The sequence below is a fragment of the Mus caroli genome, chromosome 2, assembly GCF_900094665.2.
Source record: "Mus caroli chromosome 2, CAROLI_EIJ_v1.1, whole genome shotgun sequence".
NCBI classification, from domain to species: domain Eukaryota; kingdom Metazoa; phylum Chordata; class Mammalia; order Rodentia; family Muridae; genus Mus; species Mus caroli.
In genome coordinates, this window is record NC_034571.1 from 47566341 (window position 1) to 47593180 (window position 26840).

A 26840-nucleotide genomic window follows, 5' to 3' on the forward strand; every position below is an offset into this window, starting at 1 on the left:
AAAAAAAAAACCCAACAAAACAAAATGGCACACTGAAATGCTCACTACTACGGCTGATGACTAGCTGGAAGTCACAAGTTTAGTACCATTATTTTAAGCTGATGGCTGACATAATCAAAGATTAGCAACAACATTAACATCATAGCTTGGTCCATTGTACATTAAAGAGAGCCAGGTGATCCTGGAGCCAAATCTAAGATGAACCCCCCTCCCCCCGCATACCTAATCTCCCCAGTGTACTTACGTCACTTGCAATGTCCCTGGAGGCTTTGGCTGCCTTGATAGGAATGGCATCAAGCCGCATGTCATAGCCTTTCCTCTTGGCTTCTTCCAGGCCGAGCTTATATAATTTCTGCAAGAGACATAAATAATCATAAGTTTCATTTACAAAGCGTAATCTAAGGAAAATATATCACGTATTACAAATACATTGCTTACCTCACTGTAATTTACTTTGTTTTGTTTAGCCAATATAACTTCAGGAGTATCTGGCATAATGTGGACAGTGGTTTTATCTTTATTCCAAGCTTCTGTATAGAGGTGCTAAGAACAAGAAGAAGACAGGCCAATAATTAACACTTTGAAGCCATGCTCTGTGAGTTAATGTCATGATGTGTTCAGGTTTCCATGACTCTGTCAGTAAGAAACATTTCGTTTAGAGACACCTTAATGTTATTGAGAAGAATTTAATGGGATTTTTCTTTCTACAGGAACAGTGACGCCCACTGTTGTCAGAAACATTTAATACCTCCCTCATGCAAAAGACTTACATGGTTCATGGTTATAGCATTATTTTTTGCCAAGACCATTGGCATGGAGTCCATCAGGCTGGAAAACTTGAATTTATTTGGGTGCTGACGGTAAACATGGTCACTCAGGATCTGAGTGGCTCGTTTGTTTTTCTCATCCTCGAGGGAACCAGAAGGTATCCAGCCAATGCCTTTCAGCCACTGAAGATCAGCCTTGTACACATTCTGAAATTTGAAGTGACAAATCACAAATATAAGCATATATCCTCAAAGAGATGGACGTGTATGTTGTTACATGATACAGACATTTTTGTAATATTTAACATTTGACTTCCTGAATGTTTGGTAAAGTGAGAGAAATGTGTGGAGAATGATCAGCTATCTAGAACATTCCACCGTAGATTCTTTCTTTGCAGACTAACGTTGCTTGGATTGCTAGGTGGAGTTTGAGCATCAGTGTATAAACTCACTAATTTAGGAAAGGAGACAGACTAGTTCATTGAACAAAGGAAAATCTTAGACTCACATCACTCTGGAGATCATAGGCCTGCCGAGCGTGGATGACGTCATTCTGGTCAGGTAGGCATGTCCACTGGTGTAGGTAGTTTCTGTAGTCAGCATCGCTGACCAAGGTCTGGCACTTTTTGGCCAGCACCACGCCCAGCATGTCCACTGGGCTGCTATACTTGGTCTTCCACTTCTCAAAGTCCTTCTTGTACTCCCTGTCACTCTGGATCTTGGCCACGTGCATGGACCACATCATCTTGGGGTCATCCTTGATGTTCCGAGCCCCGATGTGGTGGCCGAGTTGCTTTCGGAAGCCTTCTTTGTATTTGTACTAAAGGAACAAAGGAATACCTCATTCCTTTAAAAACTTAACTTTTGTTGCTACCTTTGTAGCAATTTTCAAACTTTACTAATTCTAAATATCTTGCTAAGCCCCTAGAGCTACATGTTTCTGCTTTTTGATAGGCAAGATTAAAGGCTAAATTCAGCCACAAATAGTCAGTCAAACTGACTTTTGGTCTTATTTTTACCCCACACTGTATGTTTGGGATCATCACCCTGTTTTAATTTGTGACTCCTTAGATGATGTTTGCTCATTTAAAAATAACGCCCATTGCAATCGAACCACTATCTACAGGGCGCAACATCTTACTTACTTCACTGGCAATTTCCCGGGATGCTTTCGCTGCTTTGATTGGAATGGCGTCGACAGGAAGATCATAACCTTTCTTCTTCAGTTCTTCATAACCCATTTTGTAGAGTTTCTGTTGAGAGGTGGAGACAATCACTTTGGGAAAACAGTTCTTCAGAAACGGTATGACGAATAAGCAGAATAATTAAGCCAATGTACTGCATACTTCAAGAGTTTGTGAAAATAGTCTCTATACTCTAGACCACTCCTATGTGATTGGATATTATGTCTATGAATTGCTAATGATCCTGTTCTACATTTTACAGCTCTCTGATTACCAAACACACAAAATTCCCAAGTACTTTAGAAAATGCAACCAAAGTTAACTGATAGAGACATGAATTATCATTTTGGTGGTATTTTCCAGATAATGTTGTGTTCCATTAGAAATAAGAGAAAGTTTTTCAGTCTTATTTTCCTTATGGATTCCTCTTATGAAAAATAATAGTGAGTGACTATCCCTTCTATGTAGCTTGTGCATCATGAGTGAGTATCTACCTCATCCCATGGGGCCACTGGTGGTCCTTCATAATTAAACAAATACTTTATTGAATTTAAAAACTTCTGCCTATAATTTGCTCATTCAGATTGTGATGTAACTGAATAATTCATAATATATTCAAACGTATTTTTTACCCAGAAATCCATTGCCTACTGATGTTAGACTTCTGTTCATATTTTAGTCTTTGTAGTATTACCGCCGCATATTCTTTAACATTAAAACCACTCTATTAGGGTTCAGGATTTATGTTTGAATGTTTAAATTTTTATATCCATACATTTGAAAGGTTAACATTTGCCAGCAGAGTAATCTGGTAAAAATGAAAATATCCTTCAATTGATTGTTTGCTTACTTGTTAAAAACTTCACCTAGAAACTATTTGTGAAGCACAAAACATTGTAAGCAATAAAAATCTAGTAAAAATAGATTCTTCCCACACAAGAAAGAGCAAATAGGGAATCAGTCCTTCATTGTCTGCTAATTAAAATGATTTGGAATTCAAAAGATTTTTTTAAACAACTTCGCCAACCTAGAAGTGATTAACTGAGCTTTCTGAAAAGGCACACTGAATTTGTAAACTCACATCACTTGTATTGATTAAGTTTGCCTTAGCCAGAATGATGTCAGGAGTGTCGGGCATGATGTGGATCTGAGTCTTGTCCTTGTCCCAAGCTTCTCTATAAAGTCTCTAAAATGAGAAACAATAATTTTATCAGTGGTATTGTCAGGCTCAAATACAACAGTTGGCTCCAGATGGCATTATAACAAGACCACAATATAAAAAGACACATAATTTTCTTATCTGAAATGCAACTACCTTTCAAACACAGACTATGGATCACCTTTTTGAAGTTATGGATACTATTGTCTATGGAAATCAACACATGAAATAAAAACTTTGTTGATACTATCAAGTAGTATCAACAATTTTTTTTTTTTTTTTTGGCCAGTAAAATCCCCCTGAGTGTTTAACTGTCTTATCAAAAGGTGACCTATTTAAATTATGCCTAGGAATTAGGGAATCTTAGTTCTCATTTGGTTTACTATTTAAGATTATACAATTATTTTGGAGAATAAGTAAATTGACAAAAATGTTGGGATTTCCCCAAAAGAACAGTTTAAATTTTATCAAAATCTTTTGGATGTGTTAAAACCATTTTCATGTCTGTCTTCCATAGAAGACCAAGGGAAACCAAATTTAAAAATCTTGGTAGTTAAATAAAAGTGAAAGTTTGAAGAATAGAATATTCTTTGATACAGTATCAAATTTATCAACAAAAACTCAATTACAAGTTTTGAATGCCATTTCTGGTCCATGTAGTGATATGCTGCCAAATGTGGTAATGCAGGTCTTTAATCCCCGCACTTGAGAGGCAGAGGCTGGCATCTCTGTGGGGTTGAGGGCAGCCTGGTCTACATATATAGAGAGAGTTCCTGGTCACCCAGCAATACATAGTGAGACTTGGTTTTTAAATTTTTCTCCAAGGGATAAAACGATTAACTCAACAGTAGAGGAATCTGGCACTGTCACTTTAAGCAAGTGATAAAAGTTAAAATGCTCAGCAACAGGACAACTTGATATCCTGGGCTCTCCTGCCATGAGGGCTGAGCAGTACACAATGCGTAGTTTCCTCGTGAAAAGACACAATCTGAATCATCATAAGGACGCCTTGGAAAGCCCAAGGTGAAGGAGAAGCTGCACCTGTCACAAATGTCAAAGACTTAGAAGACAGAGAGGAAATAAGCTAGAGTAAGAATAAATGCAAGGTGGGACTCCCAGTTGCATTGTCAACCAGGGGGAACATTTTTCTTTTGCTACAAAGGGTATTAGTAGTAAAACTGAATAAGTTTTTGTTACTTAAAATTGATTTAGTGTGTGTGTGTGTGTATTTGTGTGTGTGTACTTGTGTGTGTGTATTTGTGTGTGTGTGTGTGTGTCTCTGTGTGTGTGTGCATGTGCATATAGGGTTCAGGTGCCATGGCTTGCATGTGTAGGCAAGAGACAGCAGCTTGCAGAAGCAGCTTCTTGCTCACTCTTGTGGACCCCACGTATCACATGCAAGAGCTCAGGCTTGGTAGCGGGCGCCTTTATCCACTGATCCATCTCACCAGCCCTCCAGTATAAACATTTTAAGGATTCATTAATTCCTTAGATTTTGTACTTCTCTTCTGTATGAATATGCTTTCTATCATGCAAATGGCTCAGAGAAGTTAATTAGGCCTTCAGGACCAAACTGAAACAAGACCCATTAATATTAATCTATGTTTACTCAAGTTCTTTCCTAATCTTTCTGGTAGGAACGCCAGTGCTTTTTGGCCTCATAATCATTGGTGTTATACTCTGGGTGGCTCTTGATTGTAGGACACAGTCTTGTGTCGTTGGGGATTTTTCAGTAGCCATGCCTGGTTTCTATCCACTAGAGGCCAGTAGCACACCACCTCCAAGTCAGGACAAGCCAAGGGGAAAACTTTCTAGGTATTGTCAAATTTCTTCTAGGGTACAAGAGTGTCCTGGTAGAGAAATTTCCTCAATATTATATGCTACCTTGATCCCGCAGAATGCATAATGAATGCTAATATTATTTAGTTCAGCATATTCAAAAGAAGAGACTCAAACACCCTAGCTTCTGCCTGGGTGTGCAAAGCCCCAATAGGATTGCTATTCAGCACCCCTGCAACTAGGACAGGGCTTGGTCACCTTTATGGTCTAGTCCTTCCCTTGCTTAACTTCTCCATTCAGAGCTTCCCGCCCCCTTCATTAAAATTCTAAGAAAGAAGCCATGTTCAGGGGTGGGATGGGGAGAAAAAACAAAAACAAACCCGAAAATGTGCTCGCCTGGTCTTCCACCCTTTGTATTCAAAGCATATCACAAAGGCAAAGAGAGAAGAACTGGAGATTGAGGCAGAAAGAAACTGGCAGGCTTGTATTTGCTTCAGCTTTTGGAAAACAAAACTGTTGTCTGTGAATGTTTTCTTACCTGGAGAAGAGCTACAGCTCTGCTGTGAAACACAGCCTCTAGTGTATCAGGTAAGAACTAAGTATGCATTGAAAATGAAGGACACATGGAGCACCGTGTACAAAGCGCCTCTTAAGACCTATGCAGTTATCATTTGTACCTATTTAAACTTTTTTGCATATATATATGTGTGTGTGTATATATATATATATATATATATATATATATATATATATATATATATATCCCTTTAAGGGAGACATGACTCTGTGGTTAAAACAAAACAACAAAACAAACAACACCACCCCAAACTTGTTTCTTTATAATATTTTCCATGCTCTGTCAATATATTTCTAAAGAAATACTCACGTCACTCCTGTTTTTGGCATTTGTTTTAGCCAGAACTATGTCCATGGCATCAGGGATGCTGGTGAACTTATTTCTGTCTGGAGGTTGGCGGTATTTCTTCTCACTGATGATTTCTGAAGCCCGCTTGTTCTTTTCTGCTTCCAAAGAACCCAGGGGACTCCATCCTATGCCTCTCAGCCACTCTAGGTCAGACTTATACATATTCTAGGAAAGGACAAAACAAGCCATCAAAAAACCATCTTCCCCTTCACCATGACTAGGAGATGCTAGTTACAGACAGGTGTTTGAGGGGGTCGAGGATAATTTCTCTTTCCAATCTGTTTTTTTCCCTCACATAAATGGCTATTAATATGTGGAGTGATTTTAAGTAATCAAATTTGATAGACACTGACCTCACTTTGCAGCTCATAGACCTTTTTAGCTTGGATGACGTCATTCTGGTCAGGCAGGCATGTCCACTGGTGTAGGTAGTTCCTGTAGTCAGCATCACTGACCAAGGCCTGGCACTTCTTGGCCAACACCACGCCCAGCATGTCCACAGGGCTGGTGTATTTGGTTTTCCACTTCTCAAAGTCCTTCTTGTACTCCCTGTCACTCTGCATTTTGGCTACATTCATCGACAGCACAAGCTTTGGGTCATCTTGCACACTCTGGAATCCAATATGGTGTCCCAGTTGTTTCCGGTAGCCTTGTTTATATTTAAACTGAAATCAGGAAACAGAGTCTTTTTAATAACATAAAAAAAAGCTAAGTCAAACTTACCTTGCTTTGTTGCTATACTTCCCCCCAAAACAATGGGTATGAAAAATGATTTCTGAGCTAACCTATCAGGAAGTGTTTCTGTCCTTAAGTAAGCTCTGTTTAATTAGATCTATCTAAAGAATGTAATGCCGCCAAGTATCAAGGGAGATTATCATGAGAAATTGGTTCTATGTAAAGGCAGAAATATGTGCCCAACATTGTTGTCTGACTTCAGGATAACATTTAGCAAAATGTTTGTTGCATGCTTATGAGAAAAGATAGGGGCTGGATGGCATAGAAAAAAATTATGAAGATATATGATCTGGTGAACAAGCAAAAATGTAGATTGGAGAATTTTTACATGATTATATTATTATATCATATGTCTAAATTGGGATCTATATCTTGTGGGCACAGATAGAAATATCTTGATATGTTAGTCAGAAACAAAGTTCCTCAAGAGCTCACCATCTTGTCAAGCAGGTAAAAATAAACGATATAGATTTCAGATAACCAAAGTAAAACAAATTAGATATAGAATCATCTAAAAAGGTTGAAGGTACTCCTCTGGATGTATCTGTAAGGGTAGTTCCAGATGAAAAGGACCCACTCTACATGTGGGCCATAGAGTCCCATGGACTTGGAGCCTGGACTGAATGAAAGGGGGAAAAAGAGAGAGCCAGATGAGGGTCAGCTTTCCTGTCTTCATATTTCTGGCTTGCAGTGATGCAAACAGAGGCTGCTCAGCATGCCTGTTTTGCCAGGATGAATGAAGCCTTGGAAACTGTGAGCACTAGTCTTGTCTTGCCTCTCTAACGTGTTCTGGTCACAGTAATACAAAAGCTACCTGACACAGCCCTTGATTTGGATAGCCTGGCAAACATTGCTTATAAAAAGTAAAGCCATGAATTCTGTATGCAGCACACATAAGCACATACCAGAAGCTCATTTAAGCTGCCCTGAGCTCCTGTAGCAACAAATCACTAAAATTTTGTGCACTATTTTAAGATGATGAAACAAACAAACAATCAAATCACAAATAGAATGAACTGCCAATAGAAGGTTATTGTAGTTATAAAATCAAAACCAAAGGAGAACAAGGAAACTAGAATGTTTCAAAAAATGTCAAGTAGAAGAAAAAAATAAGTTACTTTGTGATATTCCAGAATATAGATTTAAAGCAAATTATAAAATACCACATACAAACAGAAAGAAATCTGACAATAGCTGAGTACAACCCAACAGAGGAAACACCTGCTCTGCAGGCCAGTACAAGTCCTTGCTCATGAGTAAAAGGCAGAATGTCGGGCAAGAGATTGAACCAAACAACCTTTGTATCTTCCAACTCTAAACTCCATTAGTTTAACTTATTAAATTACCTACTTAAAACCTACTTCTAACTCCATGAAATGTTACAGATATAAGAACCATTTGAAGCCAAGAGAGAATACAGTTTCTCTTGTGGTGGGAGAGTTCATAGGTAGCCAAATTAACTATAAAGTTTGAAGTGGATTTGCAAGAAGAGGAATGGGGAGATACTGGCCATTGGACTGCCTGGAAATTATTGATGCCCTTTCAACTACTTCATTATCATTAGCATATAGCACTAAGTGAAAATGAGTTTGCTTTATCATGTGCACTCATCATCATTTTGGTTGGATTTAATGAGGTCTTAATCTGAAAGCCAGAGAGTTCAAATTACTTCCTGGTGGTTTTGGAGTATCACAGTTAAATTACATAGAATCTCCCCTTATATTCTTTGAATTTCTTGTCAGATTCTATTTTTAGGCTCTCTTCCTCCTCTTCTAGGTTAGCCTATATGTGGAAGCAAATATTGAGGTTGTTTTGGTTTTTTGTTTCTTTTTGACACAGGATCTTACTATGTAGCTTTGGCTGTCTTAAAACTTACTATGTAGATCAGGATGGCCTCAAACTGTAACAGAAATCTGCTTGCCTTTGTCTCCTGAGTGCTGGGAATAAAAGCATGGGCCAATATGCCCAGCTTGCAAATCATTGTTTTAAAGGTTTTAAGAGGTAGTGTGTCCCTATAAAATTTTGATAATTAATTCCTCTAAAACCAAACTCCTTTGCAGTTTTCATAACTATAATTTAAAAAATTAACATATACACAGACACATACATATGGGGGCTGGGAGAGGGAGGGAGGGAGGGGGAGAGGGAGAGAGAGAGAGAGAGAGAGAGAGAGAGAGAGAGAGAGAGAGAGAGAGAGANAGAGAGAGAGAGAGAGAGAGAGAGAGAGAGAGAGAGAGAGAGAGAGAGAGAGAGAGAGATATGCTTCTACCACAGTGCATATGTGGAAGTCAGAGAATAACTTGTGGGAGTCATATTCTTCCTTCCATCATGTGGCTCTCTAGGACCAAACTCAAGCTGTTGGGTTTGGCAGCAGTTACTGTCATGATAAAACAGCTCCCATAAATTAATTTTATTATACTTATTTATTTACTTGTGTGCATGTGTGACTACACATGCCACGGTATACATGTGGGGGTCAGAAGATAACTTGTGGGAATCAGTGCTCTCCTTCTATCACATGAGCTTCAACACAGATTGTCAGGCTTGCTGGCAAGCTCATTGACCCACAAAGCTCTCTCACCCACCCAAGATCATCTGAATTTCTTCTAGTTAGGTTTTTGGATTAGCAAATTGAAATATTTATTTATATGCAAATGAAATATAATTTATAGAAAAACAGTGAATATGGGGACCAAATGTAGGATGTCACCAAAAGTTCCAACGTTTCCAGCCATATGTGAAATCTGCCCTTTGGAGCACAAATGGTCTTTTACTCTGAACCAGATCTATGAATAGCTAAGAGAATGTAAAGGGAACTTTTCTGAAATTTTAATGCCTGAGGCTAACTTTATAACTTTACAATTGCAAGGAAGGGCTAAATTAAATCAATGATGCATAACTTTCAGACATATACAGGTAAAAACTATCAACACGTGCTTGCTAAAGTTGATTTATTATCTGGTCTAAATTTGTCTAAAGGAGACAAAAAGGAAACAAGAATATTAATTTTAGGCAAAGCATAAAAAACTCCGCAATATCTAGTTTCTTTGTAATATCTGGAACAGCACCGTAGAGGGCCCCACTAGGTGATTAGAAAAGCCCCCTTTGATATTTGGGGGTTGGTGGGGGGGACAATTCTGAGTAAATACGGTAGAAAGAGGTGAAGGGACAGAAGTACATTTCAAAAGTAATCAACACTACATCTCTCACCCAGCTGAAAATACATTCTTCTACCCATACCAGGACTTACGTCACTAGCAATGTCCCTTGATGTCTTAGCCAGCTGGACAGAAATCGCATCAACAGGGAGATCATAGCCTTTCTTCAGAGCCTCTTCCCAACCAAGTCTATAGGATTTCTGAAAAGTAAAGAGACTCTTTAGCACTATTCATTCTTTATTAAAATTACAGATACACCAAAGTATATCTGGAGAGTGGTCACAGAACCCTAAAATCCTCTACCCTGACTCTGAACATATACAGAACCAAGCAGGTGGCTTGATAGGAGTAGACTTAGCACTGGTATAGATAGCATCATGTGATCTAGCTTTGTTTTTTGTTTCATTTTGGGGTGATGATGTATTTGAACAAAGCTTCCACTATTTAGCAACCATCTGGTCTTATCATGTTTATAAGGTACCTTTCACCCTGTAGTTAACAGCAGCCTGGGTCAATGCTTTAAATATTGACATTAAGATAATTAAAAAAAAGACAATCAGGTCAGATAATTTCAACTACCTACATGATAATAGTAGTAAAACTTTTTGTAAGTTGCAATAAATATGCTAGCTGTTCTAGTCAAATTTGTTGGAGGTGTGTTAGAATCACCATAGCAAAATAGTCATCTAGGACATTCTATGTGCTGGGTACTGTTCTGGGCACCTTAAGGGGTTTTTTATTTGTCCCTCGTGGCAAACCAATGACACAGGTCTTGATTTTAGTAGTGAAAGAACCACACTTAGTATCAAACAACTCATAGATGCCAAAGCCAAACTTCTATCAGGTATGTTTGACATAGTTATATGTTTTAATAATTATGGCAACTCTACTTTGTGTCAAAGTACAATGATTGCACAGATGGACAGATATAGTGTCAGGAGCCATCTAGCAAAGGCTAAAAGCTAGCAGGTGATCTTCCAGAGAGGTCTCATTGTGGAACAACAATGAAAGAGCCTTTGAGAGGCAAGACTCTAAGGACAAAATCTTAGGCAATGATTTCTGCAGCTGATATGTCTTCCCTGTCCTTATAAAATTAATACTGGGCATTAGCTCACCCTATTGGACAGATTTTTGAAGATCAACAAAGATGTACTGTCTTGTAGTGATGCTATATAGACAAAGAGATGATTCCTTAATTCCTAATGATGATTCTAGAAGAATTCCTAAAATTACAATAGTAATTATTAAGTCCTTTATATTAGGACTGCTATTAAAGCCCTCTCTGATATGAAAACTACAATTAAAACTCTGCCAGTCTACACCTGAGCTCAGTTTTCATCCAGAACGAGTGAGTTCTTTCTGCATTGGTGCTTGGACTTTTGCTCTAGATGTATATGTGAGTATGGACAGGTGTGTGTGTAAGTATGAGATAAGTAAGTAGCTGAGTCCAACAGGAGTGCATGAAGGTGTATGAGTATGTGTACCTGAATTTGTATATAAACATATGTGAGTTTATGTATGTTTGCTTATATAAAGCTTTTCCTTCTGCAAGCGGGTGACTCTTTTTGCATGGATCAGTAAAAGTTTATTGCTCCAAACCTCCCTCAGTACTGACAAGTGAGAGGTAAAGTTTCTGGGCAAGCGAGAAAGAAGCCCTATCAATTAATCCTTTACTTAACTCCCTGCTGTTTGACAAGTGTTAATTCGCTCAAGGCCTGCAACTTCTGGCTTCAGAGTAAATTAGAATCAACACAGGTAAACATTGTTATAGAGAGCAACCTGAAGTTTTGTAAGACCAAGTCTTGTCCCCACCACTCTTTCCAGTACGCTGCTTCAAAGAGAACCCAGGAGTGGGGGTGGGGCGAGGGGGCACTGAGTTCCCTGAACAGCTCCTGCCTACTCCTGGCACACAACTGAGGCCCATGCTCCTAACAATATAGTAAAAGCCCTCTAAAATAAAGAGTTTGAGTCACTCAACTGTTTCAGCATTTACAGATGTTATTTTCTACTACATCAGGTTTTAACTTAGTACGTTTTGTGACAAAACATGCCATTACTGTGCATGCATTCTTTACCTGACTGTAAAGTGTCTGATTCTGCTTGGCTTGCAAAATATCTGGGGTATCAGGCATCACATGAATCTTGGTTTTGTCTTTATTCCAGTCAACAGTGTATAAATGCTAGAGAGTGAGAGAAGAGATCTTTTAAGTCTGAATAATGGTTAATGATAAATAGGAAAAAAATTAGAATATCTGAATGCACTTAAAGTAGAAAACAGTAAGGAAAGATAAGATTCAGAAGAGAAATAAAGAAAAAATTAATATTCTTTTAAAAAACTTTATATACACATTATATAGATAGATGTATAGGTATAGATAAATCTACCTAGCTATCAGTTGCCTTGAGCTTCCCATCATCCTGCTCAGCCTTTTAACTGATAGGGTCACAGGTGTGTCCTCTCATACTTGGCTTTAATATCAGATTTGGAAAAATAACATTTTGCATCTGTTCCATCTTTAGAATGGAATGAAAGTACTTAGGATATATGCATTGAAAGTCTAAGCAATTTCTAACCCAATGAGAAGATAAGGGAAGGCACTGTAAGAGACCGTCATCAAAATGTCCCAGGGCAACATTCTGTAATCACTTGCCACTTCCTGAGTTCAACTCCCTAAATAAGGACCATAGCCTTTTGACCTCTCCCTGCTTAGAAGGAAGGAAGAGCATGGCTCTCTCTACCTTATTCATGGTGTGAGCATTCTGCTTCGCCAGTACCATGTCCATGGAGTCAGTCAACTTTTTAAACTGGAAGGTGCTGGGATGCTGCCGGTACTTCTGATCGCTGGCATATTCGGTTGCTTTCTTGGCCTTCTCCACCTCTAGGGAGCCAGCTGGGCTCCAGCCAAGCCCTCGGTACCACTCCCTGTAGTCTTGCTTATATTCATTCTATAAAGAAAAGGGACTTCAATTAAGTCTTCCATTAAGACACAGAACTATGGTGTATAAGACTACGGTATTCCCATCCACGTGGGGACGCAGCCAGCCCTCAGCTGGAAGATTCTCTTACGTCACTCTGGATGTGATTCATGTTCCTGGTCAGCTCGATGTTCATTGCGTCTGGGAGGAGGATGTACTTGTGAATGAGGCGCTTGTAGTTGGTGTTGGTGATGTTGGCTTGTGCGTCCTTGGCTGCTGTGACACTCAGCATGTCGGCAGGAGTATGGTAGCTGGTCTTTGTCTTCTCATAGTTTTTCTTGTACTCTCGATCAGACTGCATCTTAGCCACTTGCATGGAATGGACTAATTTGGGATCATCCTCCAGACTGCGAAAACCAACCATTTTTCCTTTCTCCTTTTCATAACTGTGCTTGTATTTATACTGTGAAGAAAATGTGAATAAGGTGAAGGACACTTTTCTTAGCTAAAAAGAAAATCGTGCTAGTGTCAATATTCTAGTGTCAGTTCTTCACTGGCACCTGTGTACAGCACCACTGTTGACGAAACACATTTCTGACATTTGCCTGTGAAACCTGGCAGCAGAGTCCTTATCAGAGAGCCCATTTTATATGAGACTACATGCTGAGTGACCTCCTGGGATGAATAAGGACTGGGGCGCACATCAGTCTGCACTACAGTGATGAATGCTCACACTCTGCTCTTACAGGAAGATAACAGTAAATGAGAGGGAAAATGAGCAGCCAGGGAAATAAACCTGCCAGCCGTTTGCTGCTGAAATATTAGTTCAGGTAGGGAACACACAACATAATTTTAGAGCAGCTTTGTATCTTGGAGGATTTTTTTTCCCTTCCCAAACTGACAAAACCAAGAAGAAATGTTGCGGTCCCCACCCAGAATCCATAGAGAGGAGATAGTGAGCAGCCCCGAGCTTCTTAGTCTGCTTCATTTCATGGGGCTGAGTGTTAAGGTTACAGGGGAGGAGTCACGGAAGACAATGGACTCCAGTGTACTATATATAGGAAGAGCTTGGGGATCTCAGCACTGGGAGAGTTCTATAGGGAGGGAGGAGATGCCAGCAGGGAGAGAAAGGAGAGCACAGTCAGGAACAGGACCGGCTTGACCAGCAAGGAGAGCTGTGCACTGTGTTCCTCATTGCTTCACACCATAAACCTTCTGAGAGCAGATTCCTGGGGCCCAGATCAAGTTTCATATGAGCCTTGACCCAGTACACCAGTTGTTCCAGGGTGTGTGGAGTCCTAGTTCACAAGGTTTATTAATTTCTGGGTATGAGTTCACCCATCACAGCTGATGCCAAGTTTTTTCAGTATTTAAGAACAGCCATCATCAGCACCAGTGATCAAAACCCTAGCTACACTAAGAGAAATATCCTGCTGGGAATTCAGGGCCAAGGAGCAGAGAGTTCATCTAGACTTCCTGAGAAGGGAAGCTGAGCGTGTGAGGGCTCCACCATGATTAGCATCTCACTGAGCCTTGTTTGTGTGCTTTCCAGAAATGCCAGTAGAGACACACAAACATTGTCAAGCTGCATTGTGGAGCCCAGTGGGTCTACTGTTCACAGGCACCAGAGCATGGTTCACTCTTTTATCCCATTCCCTTGGTGTCTGCGGCTGTATTGTTCTGCTTGTTTGCCGGCCACCCTTCTCACTTACATCACTTGCAATATCTCTTGATGCTTTGGCAGCTTTGATGGGAATTGCATCCGTTCTGAGGTCATAGCCTTTCTTTCTAGATTCTTCCAGAGAGAGCTTATAGAGTTTCTGCAAAGAGAAGAAGGGGCAGCAGGAAAACCTGGCTTTATTCTAGAAGACTGATCATTGATAGCAAGACTGTTGGGCAGATGTGCTATTGGAGGATCAATGGTTGAATGTTCTAAGAAACATCATTGTGTGGGGGGAAGAAAAGACAAAGCAACTATTTAAGCTCAAATATGTTTTTGGTATATCATTACAGGAAGGAAATGAGCTGGTCTCTATGAGTAAGTTCAGAAGGCTCTTTCTGGTTTATTTTTATCAAATAAGAGGCAAAGAATGCTCACAGAGGAGCCATCATCACATGCCAAAAGGGCATCTTAGTCCTACAGTCGTTCCTTTTACTTATATAGTATTGTGAATTCCACAGTCAAATAAAAAGCATCAGCAATTCCAAATCTTTGTGGAATTCAAACAATGAAAAAAACAAAAAGAAAATTGTCAAGCTTGGAGACTTCCCACCCAGCCAACAGAGCTAGGACAAAAAGGAAAGGGAGTTAGATATCAAATGCATTTTCTAATGAAAGTTTCGCATTCCTTATTGCAGGGCTTGTCCCAGTTTGTTCAAAATAGCCATCTTTTCTTTCCATTGTTTTAATTCCTTTTAGGAAAAATTTCATAGTTTAGCCCCAGGACTTACTCTTTCTGGTAGGTCTCTTAGCTCAAGGGGCACTTTGAAAAATGAAACTCAACAATTATTCAAAGCTGTAACTGCTATCACAGCCTCCGTGGACAGCCTTGCTCCAAATTTGAGCAAAGATTAGGGAGGGAGAGATGCTCAATTGTCTTTAACAAAAGACAACGATCTATTAGTTTTTAAAGGTTCCTTCTGATACATTAAGAGACATCACTGAGTTAATTTTCTATGACTGGTGGGAACAGGCTAAACAGAAAGATCGAAATGGGAGATTATACTTACATCGCTCATGTTGATCGCATTTGCTTTGGCCAAAACGATCTCGGGGATATCAGGCATGATGTGGATTTTTGTCTTGTCAGCCTCCCATGCTTGTTTATAGAGATTCTGGGGGAAAGTGTGAAAGTGTGTTTAAGAATCACACACATACAACCCTCACTTTGCACATGCACAGCCTCAGGTGTACACAGGTGCCACTCTTTTGGGTATCTTTTCTAAACAAAAGCCCAACATGGTAGAGGCAAGACAATGGATCAAAGTGCCCCATCCCTTTGTTTTAAGCCTGGGGGTGAAATCTCCCTCCTCAAAATTTCTAAGCATACTATTTCAAAATCATATAACACATGATGTTCTATAGCTTGCTTTTCTTTACTTCAAAATATGGGCTAAATATCTTGCTTGGAATCTTCTGAAAATGGTTGACTTCATCTGTAGAGGTATAGTCCAACTGATTTAAAAAACTCTCCATTAGTAGATATCCACCGGTATTTTCTGGTCTGCTTCTACCACGGTAACAGTGCTTGGACAGGCACCACTCAGGTTTTTGGTCCAAGATGGACCAGCTTTTGGCAGGTGGACTCTCTTGGTCAGCTGCATTGGCCAAGCCTCTGTTGAACCTGCATTCAGTTCAATTTTTCCCTCTGAAACAGCCCTCTCTCCTACAGGTATTATCCATTAAAAAAAATTGCAAGCCTCAAATTCCTTATTAGCATGTCTGTTGAAAAACTCTAACCCGCAAGAGACATGTGTATGTATGTCTGTACACACAAGGATTTCAGGAGGACAAGGAATAACCCCAGTTTTTTTCACAATTATTGATTAAAACTTTACATTACTATAAACTCCCTCATAGATATGGTGAAGGGCACAGCTCTGGCCAGTTGTCTGTGGCTGGTCTTTGCTTTAGCCTTCGTGTTACCAAGAGAAATTTTGGTGATGATGAAAATGTTTATATAAGCTAATAAGGTAGCCCCAAGCTGAATAGGTCCACTGAGTACCTGAATATGGGACAATTTTAAAGAGGGCTAAGTTATTCATATTAAATTTGACTATATCACACTACAAGCATGTGGCTTATGATTTATAGGGGTGGTAGAGTTCCAGTGGTAGGCAGTGACTAGGAATTAGAACCCCTTTCTCATCCAGGCTGGGCACTGATTCACTGTGCATCCTGTAGAGGTGCCATGCCTGTCTGGGAGCTCAATTTCCTCTACTCTGCAACAGGAGAACCTGATAATCAGTAAGTGCTCCCAACATCAGCATTCGTTATTTTAGGATCCTCATATTGATAACATTATCCTGACATTTTCATCACCAATATCGGAAGTACAAAAAAAAAAAAAAAGAAAGAAAGAAAGGAAGGAAGGAAGGAAGGAAGGAAGGAAGGAAGGAAGAGAGAAAGAAAGAATCTAACTTTTATTTCCTTGGTTTTGGTTTTGAAAACAGGATTATGCTGCTGTAGCTCAGGCTGGCTTCAGCCTTCAGCTCCTCCTGCTTTAGATTCCCCAGTGCTACCAGACTGAAAATATCTCATTTAATATTTTAAAAGATAAATGCATCTTTGTGACAGCTGATACTGAGATCCACGCTTTGCCTTTGGGGCAGGTCCCTTTCAAAGGAGAGGGTCAGCTGTACAAATCATGCTCCAGGGTAGACACCCAGGCTGCCTGGCCAGGTCAATTGGAACTGTCATCTTCTAGAGTTGTTGAGTGTTAAGGTCCAAGTGATGTTTTTACTTAATCAAAGGCACTTCTAATTGTGATCCAATGATACAGCCAAGGCTAGCACAATATTTTTTCAACTTTAAATGCAGATGTCCACTGTTGATATGCTTATTGGTCTTGAACATCTTATAGATAATTAAGTTGTAGAGACTTATAGATAATTTGTTGTATGGAAAAAACAAACTAGTAAGGCTTTTCTAAATAATTAATGACACAAGGAAGCAATGATGTAGGGCAATTGCTCTCAGGATTGCCCAGGGACTGTCTCTGGTTCCAAAGCTGCAGCCATAGGATGGAAATCTCTGTGATTTTGTTGGAATGGTGGGAATGCTGCCTATAGCTCCCACTCTTGACAGACACTCTGTGGCTCAGCAGCAGCAATCTCACCTGACACAGGCAGGACTCCCTCTCAAACTGAATAGTCAAAGGACAGACTCTAGGCTGGGGACAGAGTTTGGTTAGTAGAGTGGAAACCTCACATATACTGGGTTTGACACAGTACTGCATAAACCAAGCCTGATGACACACTTCTAGCATTTAGGAGGTAGAAGCCGGAGGACCAGAAATTCATCATCATTTTTAGTTACATGGAAAATTCAAGGCCAGCCTGGGCTACTTGAGACCATATCACAAAACCAACCAACCAACCAACCAAACAAACAAACAAAAAACCCCAAAAGGGTTCATTTTGTTACATCAATGAGGTGGACAATTCATTAAACATTAGGGAACTACTGATTAAGGATATTTTCTATTTTTTTATAGTCTACAGAACCTTTTGTCTAAGTAAAGCAAACTTCAAGAATGGTCTCTCCCAACCGTTCACAAAACCTGTGGATTAAATGTAACGGATTTGCTTTGATGCATGTGGCACACCACACTGCTGCAGGACTTACTTTATTCATAATTTTTGCATTATTCTGAGCCAAGACCATGTTCATTGAGTCCATTAGTGTGGAGTACTTCAAAGTGTCTGGGTGTTGCCGGTACTTCTTTTCACTAATAATCTCCATGGCTTTCTTGTTTTTCTCAGCTTCCAGGGAGCCGAGGGGGAGCCATCCAATGCCCTTCATGAAGTCAGCATAGTCTGCCTTATACTGATTCTACCAGAGAGGAAAACAAGTCAATGATCAGAAGGACCCAAACTTCATGAGTCATGAGTGTGTTTGACATGCCATCATTTCCACTTGCAGCGTATTAAACACCAACTACCACACCCCAACCTTTTGTTCTTTCATATTTCTTCTCACATGAAATTAAAAATAAGTATCTTGTGATGTATTTTTCTTGATATCTTCATAAAGAAGGTGCATTAAGAACCAGTAAATGGACTCGTGTGCCAAGGGATTGCAATCTCCTGAGCTGTTGCACATTATTAGTCAAGCTCCCTCCATTGATAGGTAATTCCTGAAATCAGATTTTTCTCTCCAGTAGTAAGTCTTTGATCATCTACCACTGTGACAGTTTCCTGATGCCAACCAGAAACCTGATTAGCACTCAGTACAATTGTGTGGGGTTTCACTCAGCTGAGACATTTCCCCCTAAAACTATACATGATACTTTCAGTTAGACACTGAGGTGTCTCTCTGACAATGCACAGCCCAGGTTTCTATTCCAATGAGACATCTAGACCTGGCCTGATGGGGTCTTCCTTTATTTCTGTAGTGCACATTATTTTAGAATGGCTTTGGAATCCCTCTGTCTTCCCTGTATTTGTTCCTGAAGCTGCCTCACTCACCACCTCCCAACCATTGCATTGGTAGCAGACAGAAGTGCAAGGGTAGGCACATAAGTGGATGACAGTGGGTTGGGAGTGAAAGCCTGGGGCTGCCCAAGTCCTGGGGTCATAAGTGTACACCACCAGGCTGGTGTTTCTCTTTCACCTTTCTACCGAGAGCCTTTTATACATTTTATCCTCTTTGCTAGGCTTGTCTCCTTCAGTGGAGTCTGTCAAAAACCAAATCAATGTGCTGTTGCTGTATTCAGAAGCCAATAGTGACTGTAGCACCAAAAGTGAGAGATTAGATGTTAGCTTCTAGAGTAAACCTTATTTCATTATAAGAAATGAATTTGGGCCAAGAGAATGAGTAAAACACCTCTTCAAGAAAATGCACCTGGATTACTCTTAGGAGTTTTGAAATGTTGTTATATATATGGTCACTCATGCGCTACTTATGATATAACTAATGGCTTATGATATAGCGAATGGCTTGTGATATAGGTAATGGCTCTACCAATGTGTATCACTTTCACATACATCACTTTGAATCTGCATCATGTTCTTGGCCAACTCAAAGCTCATGGCATCAGGAAGCATGTTGTAGGTGTGGATGATGTTCCTGTAGTTGGCATTGGTGGCCACTTCCTGGGACTTCTTGGCTGCCACCACACTGAACATGTCCACCGGGGTGTGGAAAGATGTCTTGGATTTCTCATAGCCCTTCTTGTATTCCCGGTCTGACTGAATCTTGGCCACCTGCATGAAGTGCACCAGCTTGGGGTCGTCTTCCAGGCTGCGGAAGCCAATGTGCTTCCCTTTGGCTTGTTCATAGGCTTGCTTGTACTTGTACTGTGGATAGAAAAGAAACATGGCAATGATATAAATGGTGCAGGCAGGAGAATATGTGATTCTCTGGAGATACTTAACTTTGGTGGAGATAAAGAACTTAGAGCTTCCTATATTGAGACAGAGAGGGGGCGGCCAAGCCAGGGAGCAACAGCTCTGTGCATCAAATGGAGAGTAATCTCAAAAGTGGTGTCTGCCCTCCTCACTCCCATACCATATGCCACAGAAAAGGCCTCAAGTGCAATTCCTTAGTGTGTCCTTAGGAGGAGAGCTGGCTATGGATCTCACAGGTAAAGTATATAGATCACACCCTTACATTTGCTTAGAATTGTCTTTCACAACTCTTGATATAACTTATTTTAGCAAGCAAGACCTTATCATTTTTACACTGAACAATGAGCAAATCACTAGAGGGTAACTGGCCCATGTGAAGGGAAATGTCTGGGATCGTGGGTCTAGCTAGTGAGCTGATCCCACCTTCTGATCAGACACAAGCCTGGCTTGTCTGCACCCTCACTCATCCTTAAGGTTCCAGTGGAAGCACTTACATCACTGGCAATATCTCTGGAGGCCTTTGCCGCCTTTATTGAGATGGCATCAGGCTTGAGATCATAGCCTTTCTTCTTCTCTTCTTCCCAGCCAGCCTTGTAGAGTTTCTAAACCAAAAGCCAGAGAAACAAGTGTCTTGTTACTTCCGTTACAACGAGGCCGCTCGCTCGATTGCAGCATCCCCCTCCCCCCCTTCTTTGCTGCACAGATGCTTACATCACTCATTGTGATCTGGTTTACTCTCGAGAGCAAGATGTCTGGAGTGTCAGGCATGACATGAATGCTGGTCTTGTCTTTGTTCCACTTCTCAGTGTACAGCCTCTGTAATTAGAAGACCAGCATGTGACTTTACCATGGAGTTCAGTTTGTAACAATGGAAACAAGAGGAGAGATGCATCTACATGGTGGAAGAGGTTAAGTCTGAGAGTGAGAAAAATCATCACTAAATATGGGAGCCCTGTTCCGGACATAAGCACCATCTTGTCTTCCTTTACAGTGATATGGGGCTTTGGTAGTTCGGTCTCATCTAAAGTCAATAGAGAAGAGCTCTCTAGATACAGTGCAATTGTGAAATCCATAATATTCTTTAAAAAGTGTGAGCATATACATACTCACACACATATATAGTGTATACACATATCTATAAACACACAAACACACATTTAGACATGAATGCATATATGTACACACACCCATCCTGCCTGTAATCATGACACAAAAGTATTGAAGTCTTACAAAGTGTACTCTAGGCTCCATAATGCAGTCATCAGAGGGCTTCTGGTGACTCTTACCTTATCCATAGTCAGCTTGTTGCTTTTGTTAAGTGCCTGTTCCATGGTGTCCATAGAATATGTGAACTTCAGCTTCTCGGGGTGCTGGCGATACTTTCTCTCACTCAGAATCTCCCCAGCTTTCTTTGCCTTCTCCACCTCCAAGGAGTCTATGGGGACCCAGCCGATACCTTTCATCCAGTGGGTGAAGTCGGACTTGTATAGATTCTATATCATGAAGAGAGAAAAGTTCATTTCGGAAAGAAGTAGACCTTGGGTTTCTTTGGCTCCAGGACTATTTATTAAAAAGAGAAGGGGGCAGAACTAAGAAAAGAGAGAACGTTTACTCAAGGCTAAGACAGGACTGCGGGTTCAAGGTCAGCTTGTACTACATAGTGAGCTTCTGGTAGGGTTAAACTGAAACCAAACCAAACCAAAGTAACATCAACAAAAACAGGATTAAATTTTAAAAGTTGCACTGGGAATAATATTCTAGATCTTAATTCTGTCACAGAACACATCACATGTGGGACACACACACACACACACACACAATGGGTCACATGTGGTTACATATATGAAATACTCTCACTCTGCAAATCCCTAGGAAGAACAGTGACCTAGGACAGGTACAAGATGAAGGTGACTATGATGACTCTGGCTCTTCCCTCCCTCCCGTGGGAAGCTGACCGCATCCACTATTGACAGGTACGTACATCACTCTGGATTTGCATGGCATTCCTGGAGTGTTCCACATTCAAGGCATCAGGCAAGAGGGTGTAGTTGTGGTAGGGCTGCCTGTAGTTGCTGTTGGTCGCAACTTCCTGAGACTTCTTTGCAGCAGTCACACTGAACATATCCAGGGGTGTGTGGTACCGGGTCTTGCTGGCCTCATATCCCTTCTTATATTCACGGTCTGATTGTATCTTGGCCACATTCATGTAGTGAACCAGCTTAGGGTCATCCTGAAGACTGAGAAAGCCAATTTGCTTGCCTCTGGCTTTCTCATAGGCCTCTTTGTATTTGCACTGTTTGGGAGAGAGGACCAGACAGTTTGATATAAACTGAATTTATTTAACAGTCTACACAAAGCCAAGTTCAGTCTGAATATAAGGAATACTCAAGATATCTTCAGCATTTTAATACACAACTTGAAAAATATTTCTAATGGATGACTACAATACTTGTTCTGAGAATAATAAATAATATAATAATTTGCAATTTATATCTTGATTGTTCATTAGCAGATTCTCTGGATGTGCTTAAAGTTTCCTGAAAAAGCTTACTTATTAAGCAGTTATATATTTCTACCTCATATCCATAAATAATTTACACTGCTTTAAAAAAGCTCTACTAAAAAATTAAAGTATTGAACTTAAAATGAATGAACTCATACTCTATTATGATAATTATGTCAATCCGTCTAGAATACATAACTTGTTTGAAAAACAATTAAAACATTGTTATTTAACCTACAGTTCTTGCCAGCTTCTCTCTTGTTTCACTAGATTTTCTTATGTAAATAAATTGTTAAATTAAAACAGTATATTTTTAAAAAATATTCAGAGCCTTTGTTTAGTGATATTTTAGTATACTGAGATATTTTCTTGACAAAAAATCTAAATAAAAAAAATTTAAGTTCACAGTGAAACCAGTTAAGATTTCCAAACTTCCCATAGTTAAAGAGAAAATGTATCTGTATTTTTTTTCTTTGTAATGAAGTATTGAAAATTTTTTTCAGTGAAGTAATAAAATATCACTGGCAGTTGGGAAATGAGGAAATACTTCATACTGTAATCCTTTCGTGTCTTTCCTTCTACAGATCACGGTCTTATGCACAATATGCAGACGGTAAAGCACGCAGAATTTCTCTTACGTCACTAGCGATGTTCCTTGAACTTTTGGCAGCAACGATGGGAATGGCATCTGGTCTCAAGTCGTAACCCTTGGCCAGCGTTTTCTTCCAGTCTGCTTTGTAATGAGCCTATGAGAAATAAAGTGTCCCTTTATCATTTGACATAAAGGACAAATTGACACCAGACAGTAAGGTATCCTTGACGAGACATCTACATTCCATTCTACTAAGAGAACCTGCGGCTAAGTGGCTAGTTCATCGCCTGAATGTCTGTTACGTTATTTTTGTAAACTGTAAAAGGGGCTGGAGATGGAGGCCAGTAGTCATAGGATTGATGATGCTGAAGGGTGGATTATAGGTTTAAGGCCTGCCTGGAATATACAGGAAGACCCTGTTTCAGAAAACAAAACAAAAAGCCAACTCAACAACAAAACAATAAACAATATTGTTTAGAAACAATAAACAATACACTGTATAATCTCAGCTAAGGACACAGGGTCTACATCTGTGTGACAAAGCAATGGAAAGGTATGCTGTGAATGTAAAATAATACTTCATACATTTTTTCATTTTTCAATCTTTCCTTTAAGACTGTTCATATTTGTGACAAACTTTTCATAACAAAAACATTTCAAAGTTAGAGAAGTTTGTCATCAAAATTAGATATGCTATCACTTATGTGGCTTTCATTGTAAAGTGCTTTTAATGTTGTACTGAGGGAAAATTTCAAATGGACCAAAATCATAGAAATGGTTACCAAAAAAAGGACTTAAAATGTAAGAAGAATAACCAAGACTAAGCTATCTTTTCTCTTTAAGTAAGTTATCATTAAGACATGAGCAGTTGCTTGGCATGGTAGCACACACCTTTAATCCTAGTACTTGGGAAGCAGAGGCAGGCTTATCTCTGAGTTCCAGGCCAGCTTTGTCTACATAGGGAATTCTAGGCTACTGTTAGTTACATAATGAGATCCTGTCTAAACTATATATAAAATAAATGAACAGATTAGATTTTCACCCCCAGGTTTAATTACATTTTTAATTATAATTAATACCATGGATTTATTTGTTTTATTTTATTTTTGAGATGAGGTCCTACTATGTTGCCTGGGCTAGGCTGAAATTCTCTATTCTTGAGCCTTAGTGTCAAGGACCAGAGTCCCAAGCTTCTGACATTGAAGGCATGTGTTACAACTCCTGGCTTCACATTTTGGATTTAAACATTGTAACCAATTATATGCTCCCACTACCACTTAAAGCACTAATAACTAGTTGTTTTTGAAGTTACAACAATCACAGAAGCAAACAATTCTTCTAGAAGTTTTAATAAATAGTTGAAACAGAACTGTACAGGGTGGGGGTCCTTACTCTTGGGGCAGACTATGTGCCTGTTACTTCTAGTCTTTGCCATACTTTGTGTTTTTCAAAAATGCTTTACTATTTTCTAAACTGGTTTTGCCATCTTCTAGTGAGTCACAGCTCTTACACAGAGAGAATATACATTAATAAAAATGTTATTTATGGTGACCTCGAGTCCCCTGCTGTATAAGGCTCCCATCTGAGTTTTCAAATGGTCTACATTTGGTTTGCTCTCCCTGAGTGACTCAGTACAAGAGTTACCCAGAAATAGAAAAGGAGCGTTCACATAAGCAATGCTACGCATTTCCAGGTCGGATACTCACATCACTCATGTTGATGGCATTAACTTTGGCTTGAATGAACTGTGGTAATTCAGGGTCCATTGTATATTTATGCTTCATTTTCTCTCCCTCTATTTTGTAGTTCAACTGCAAAGAAAAGCATGCGAATGTTATGAGCTGACATGGCATGAGCTTCATTGGGTAGCCATGCCTAAAAAATGGAAAGGTATCATTGGTATTTTCCATATACAAGACAAATGCATACGTCATCATGGCCAGGGAGCTGGGGTAGGTATATTTGTATCTTCATTCCACCAATTGGGGTGGCGCATTGTGTTTAAAGCGGAGGAAAAAAAATGCAGATCTCTCCTTTTGGAGCTTAGTCTCATAGAAAAAGGCATGTTTTTGCATAAGCATGCAAACTATAATCCATAGCTAAATTCGCAATATGCTGCAAATACAGCAACCATCCCAGAGAAACTTGTACTGTCATGAAGGCAGAGTTAGAGAGGTGGTGTGTACTCAGACTTGGGTGGACAGAAGAGCTCCAGGCAGAAAGGCATCCAGGGCCTCAGGGCTAGAATAGCCGCATGGAGTAGCTCAGAACAACCTGACACCCAGGATTGGAAGTGGCATAGATGGATGGGAGAGCAAACCACGGAACAGAGGTCTTCACCCAAAGTTAAGTTCAAGGAGAAATACCCTAGAGGGTTTACACACACGAGGATGGGATTTTATTATTGGAGAGCCCAGACAGTGAATCTAAGTCACTGCAGCCATTGACACGACAGATAAGGAACTCTGGTTAATAACAGGTCAAAGACAAGTTCTGCTGAAAGCCGGCTCTTCAGGACACAGGCTTAGCATAGGTACTGGATGTGGGGAGGGCACGGGGGTTACATCCAAAGTAACAAGCACATTATTTCTGGCTTGAGTATCTCAGTTTACACTCATGGCATTTATTGTGATGGAGCAGATAGTACATTTTCCTAGCTAACTCAAACTCAAGGAGCAGTGACAGCTTTCTCAGCACCAAAGAGTCTCCAGCATTTATGACTATCCAAGTACAATGGATCCCTAAACTCTGCAGTGTTGCATGCAGATTACCCTGAAGGGATAAAAGCCACAGGTGGTCTGCAGGTCTGAGGCAAGTCAAGTGTGCCTTCCTTCCCAACATCTGGGGCTAAAACAAATACAATCTTTGTTTGCTTCTCTTCCTGACAGAGGCATTGTAAAGGAACTTCGGAAGCATTGGGCATAGAAATTTGCCTCTGACAGGAGGAAAGGGGACTGGGTCTCAGAAAGTCCGGCAACCAATAGACTGCTGGTCTTTTCTCCAGAGGCCTCATTTTAAGAGTGCCTCACAGAGCGAGCCGTTATACAAGAGAAGTCAGACATCATGCTATCTCTCTGTATCTGGGAGAACTCCTGCCACTCAGAGCAATCAACAGCTTTTGCAATTCAGACTCAATTGAAGATGATAATAGAAACAGTCATCTCCCATGTATAAAGTGTAGGTCCTACTTATGAACAACATGTTTTGGGAAAAATACAGTTGAGTTGGAAAGGCTGCCTATTTTCCCTGTCTTCAAAGTCAACCTGGTTACTTCCAAAGCAGCCTGGGCTCTAACCTCTGAAAACAGTTTCTGTGCTATCATGCATGTACCCTCATGTAGTGAATGAAGGAGCATGGTGCAGTGGCTTAGCTATGGGGTTTATTCGTGGACTAAAGGGAAACCTCTTACATCACTTAGCTGCTTTGTGTTCTGCTGAGCCAAAACCATGCCCATGGAGTCTGGCACACTTGTGAACTTGATGGTGTCTGGGTGTTGTCGGTACTTCCTCTCATTCAGTGCCTCGCCTGCTTTCTTGGCCTTCTCCACCTCCAGCGAGCCGATGGGGATCCACCCAATGCCCTTGAGGAAGCTGTTGTACTCGTCTTTGTACACATTCTGCAAATGAGGATGCTCATATGAGAAGGTAGCCTAGGGAACAGTGAAGCTTTCGGGACCGGCAATTCTACCCCAAAGAAATTAAAGCAATTATTTCCCCTGAGCTTGCCTGTGTGTGTCATTCAACTTATTACCAGGAACTAGGAATAACCCAAAGCAGGTGTGCTGTTAGAGTGCATTATACAATTGCATAAGGGAACCTAGGTCATGTATTTCCATGGGTGTAGCGTGGTGAACTTCTTTTTGTATCTTTTGACAATACTACAAACTTTGCAAGTTTGAGTTTTCACCTATACTGTGCATCCAAGTTATTCCTGGTCTCAGCTGGTAAGAGATTTTCACTGACAGCTCAATGACCAAGTACTATTTCTTCCCCGGCAGAGGACAAGTCTTACAGAAATCTGCAGAACGAAATGCCCTGAATGTTAAACAGCT

At 40.2% G+C, this 26840-nt stretch overlaps 1 protein-coding gene across 2 annotated transcripts in view; it reads right to left on the reverse strand.

The window, feature by feature from the left end:
- Neb (nebulin) overlaps positions 1-26840 on the reverse strand; it is a 200705-nt gene that overhangs the window by 117871 nt on the left and 55994 nt on the right. For both annotated transcript variants that reach the window (XM_021181047.2, XM_021181053.2), the window contains exons 38-60: positions 26199-26405; positions 24496-24600; positions 22836-22943; positions 21676-21987; positions 20981-21187; positions 20406-20510; positions 20189-20296; positions 19332-19643; positions 17971-18177; positions 15354-15458; positions 14336-14443; positions 12775-13086; positions 12447-12653; positions 11783-11887; positions 9800-9907; positions 6168-6479; positions 5776-5979; positions 3033-3137; positions 1913-2020; positions 1276-1587; positions 771-974; positions 439-543; positions 245-352 (exon numbers count right to left, since the gene is read on the reverse strand). In XM_021181047.2, the coding sequence (XP_021036706.1) occupies positions 245-352; positions 439-543; positions 771-974; positions 1276-1587; positions 1913-2020; positions 3033-3137; positions 5776-5979; positions 6168-6479; positions 9800-9907; positions 11783-11887; positions 12447-12653; positions 12775-13086; positions 14336-14443; positions 15354-15458; positions 17971-18177; positions 19332-19643; positions 20189-20296; positions 20406-20510; positions 20981-21187; positions 21676-21987; positions 22836-22943; positions 24496-24600; positions 26199-26405 (4074 nt within the window). The remainder of the gene's footprint in view (positions 1-244; positions 353-438; positions 544-770; positions 975-1275; positions 1588-1912; positions 2021-3032; positions 3138-5775; positions 5980-6167; positions 6480-9799; positions 9908-11782; positions 11888-12446; positions 12654-12774; positions 13087-14335; positions 14444-15353; positions 15459-17970; positions 18178-19331; positions 19644-20188; positions 20297-20405; positions 20511-20980; positions 21188-21675; positions 21988-22835; positions 22944-24495; positions 24601-26198; positions 26406-26840) is intronic.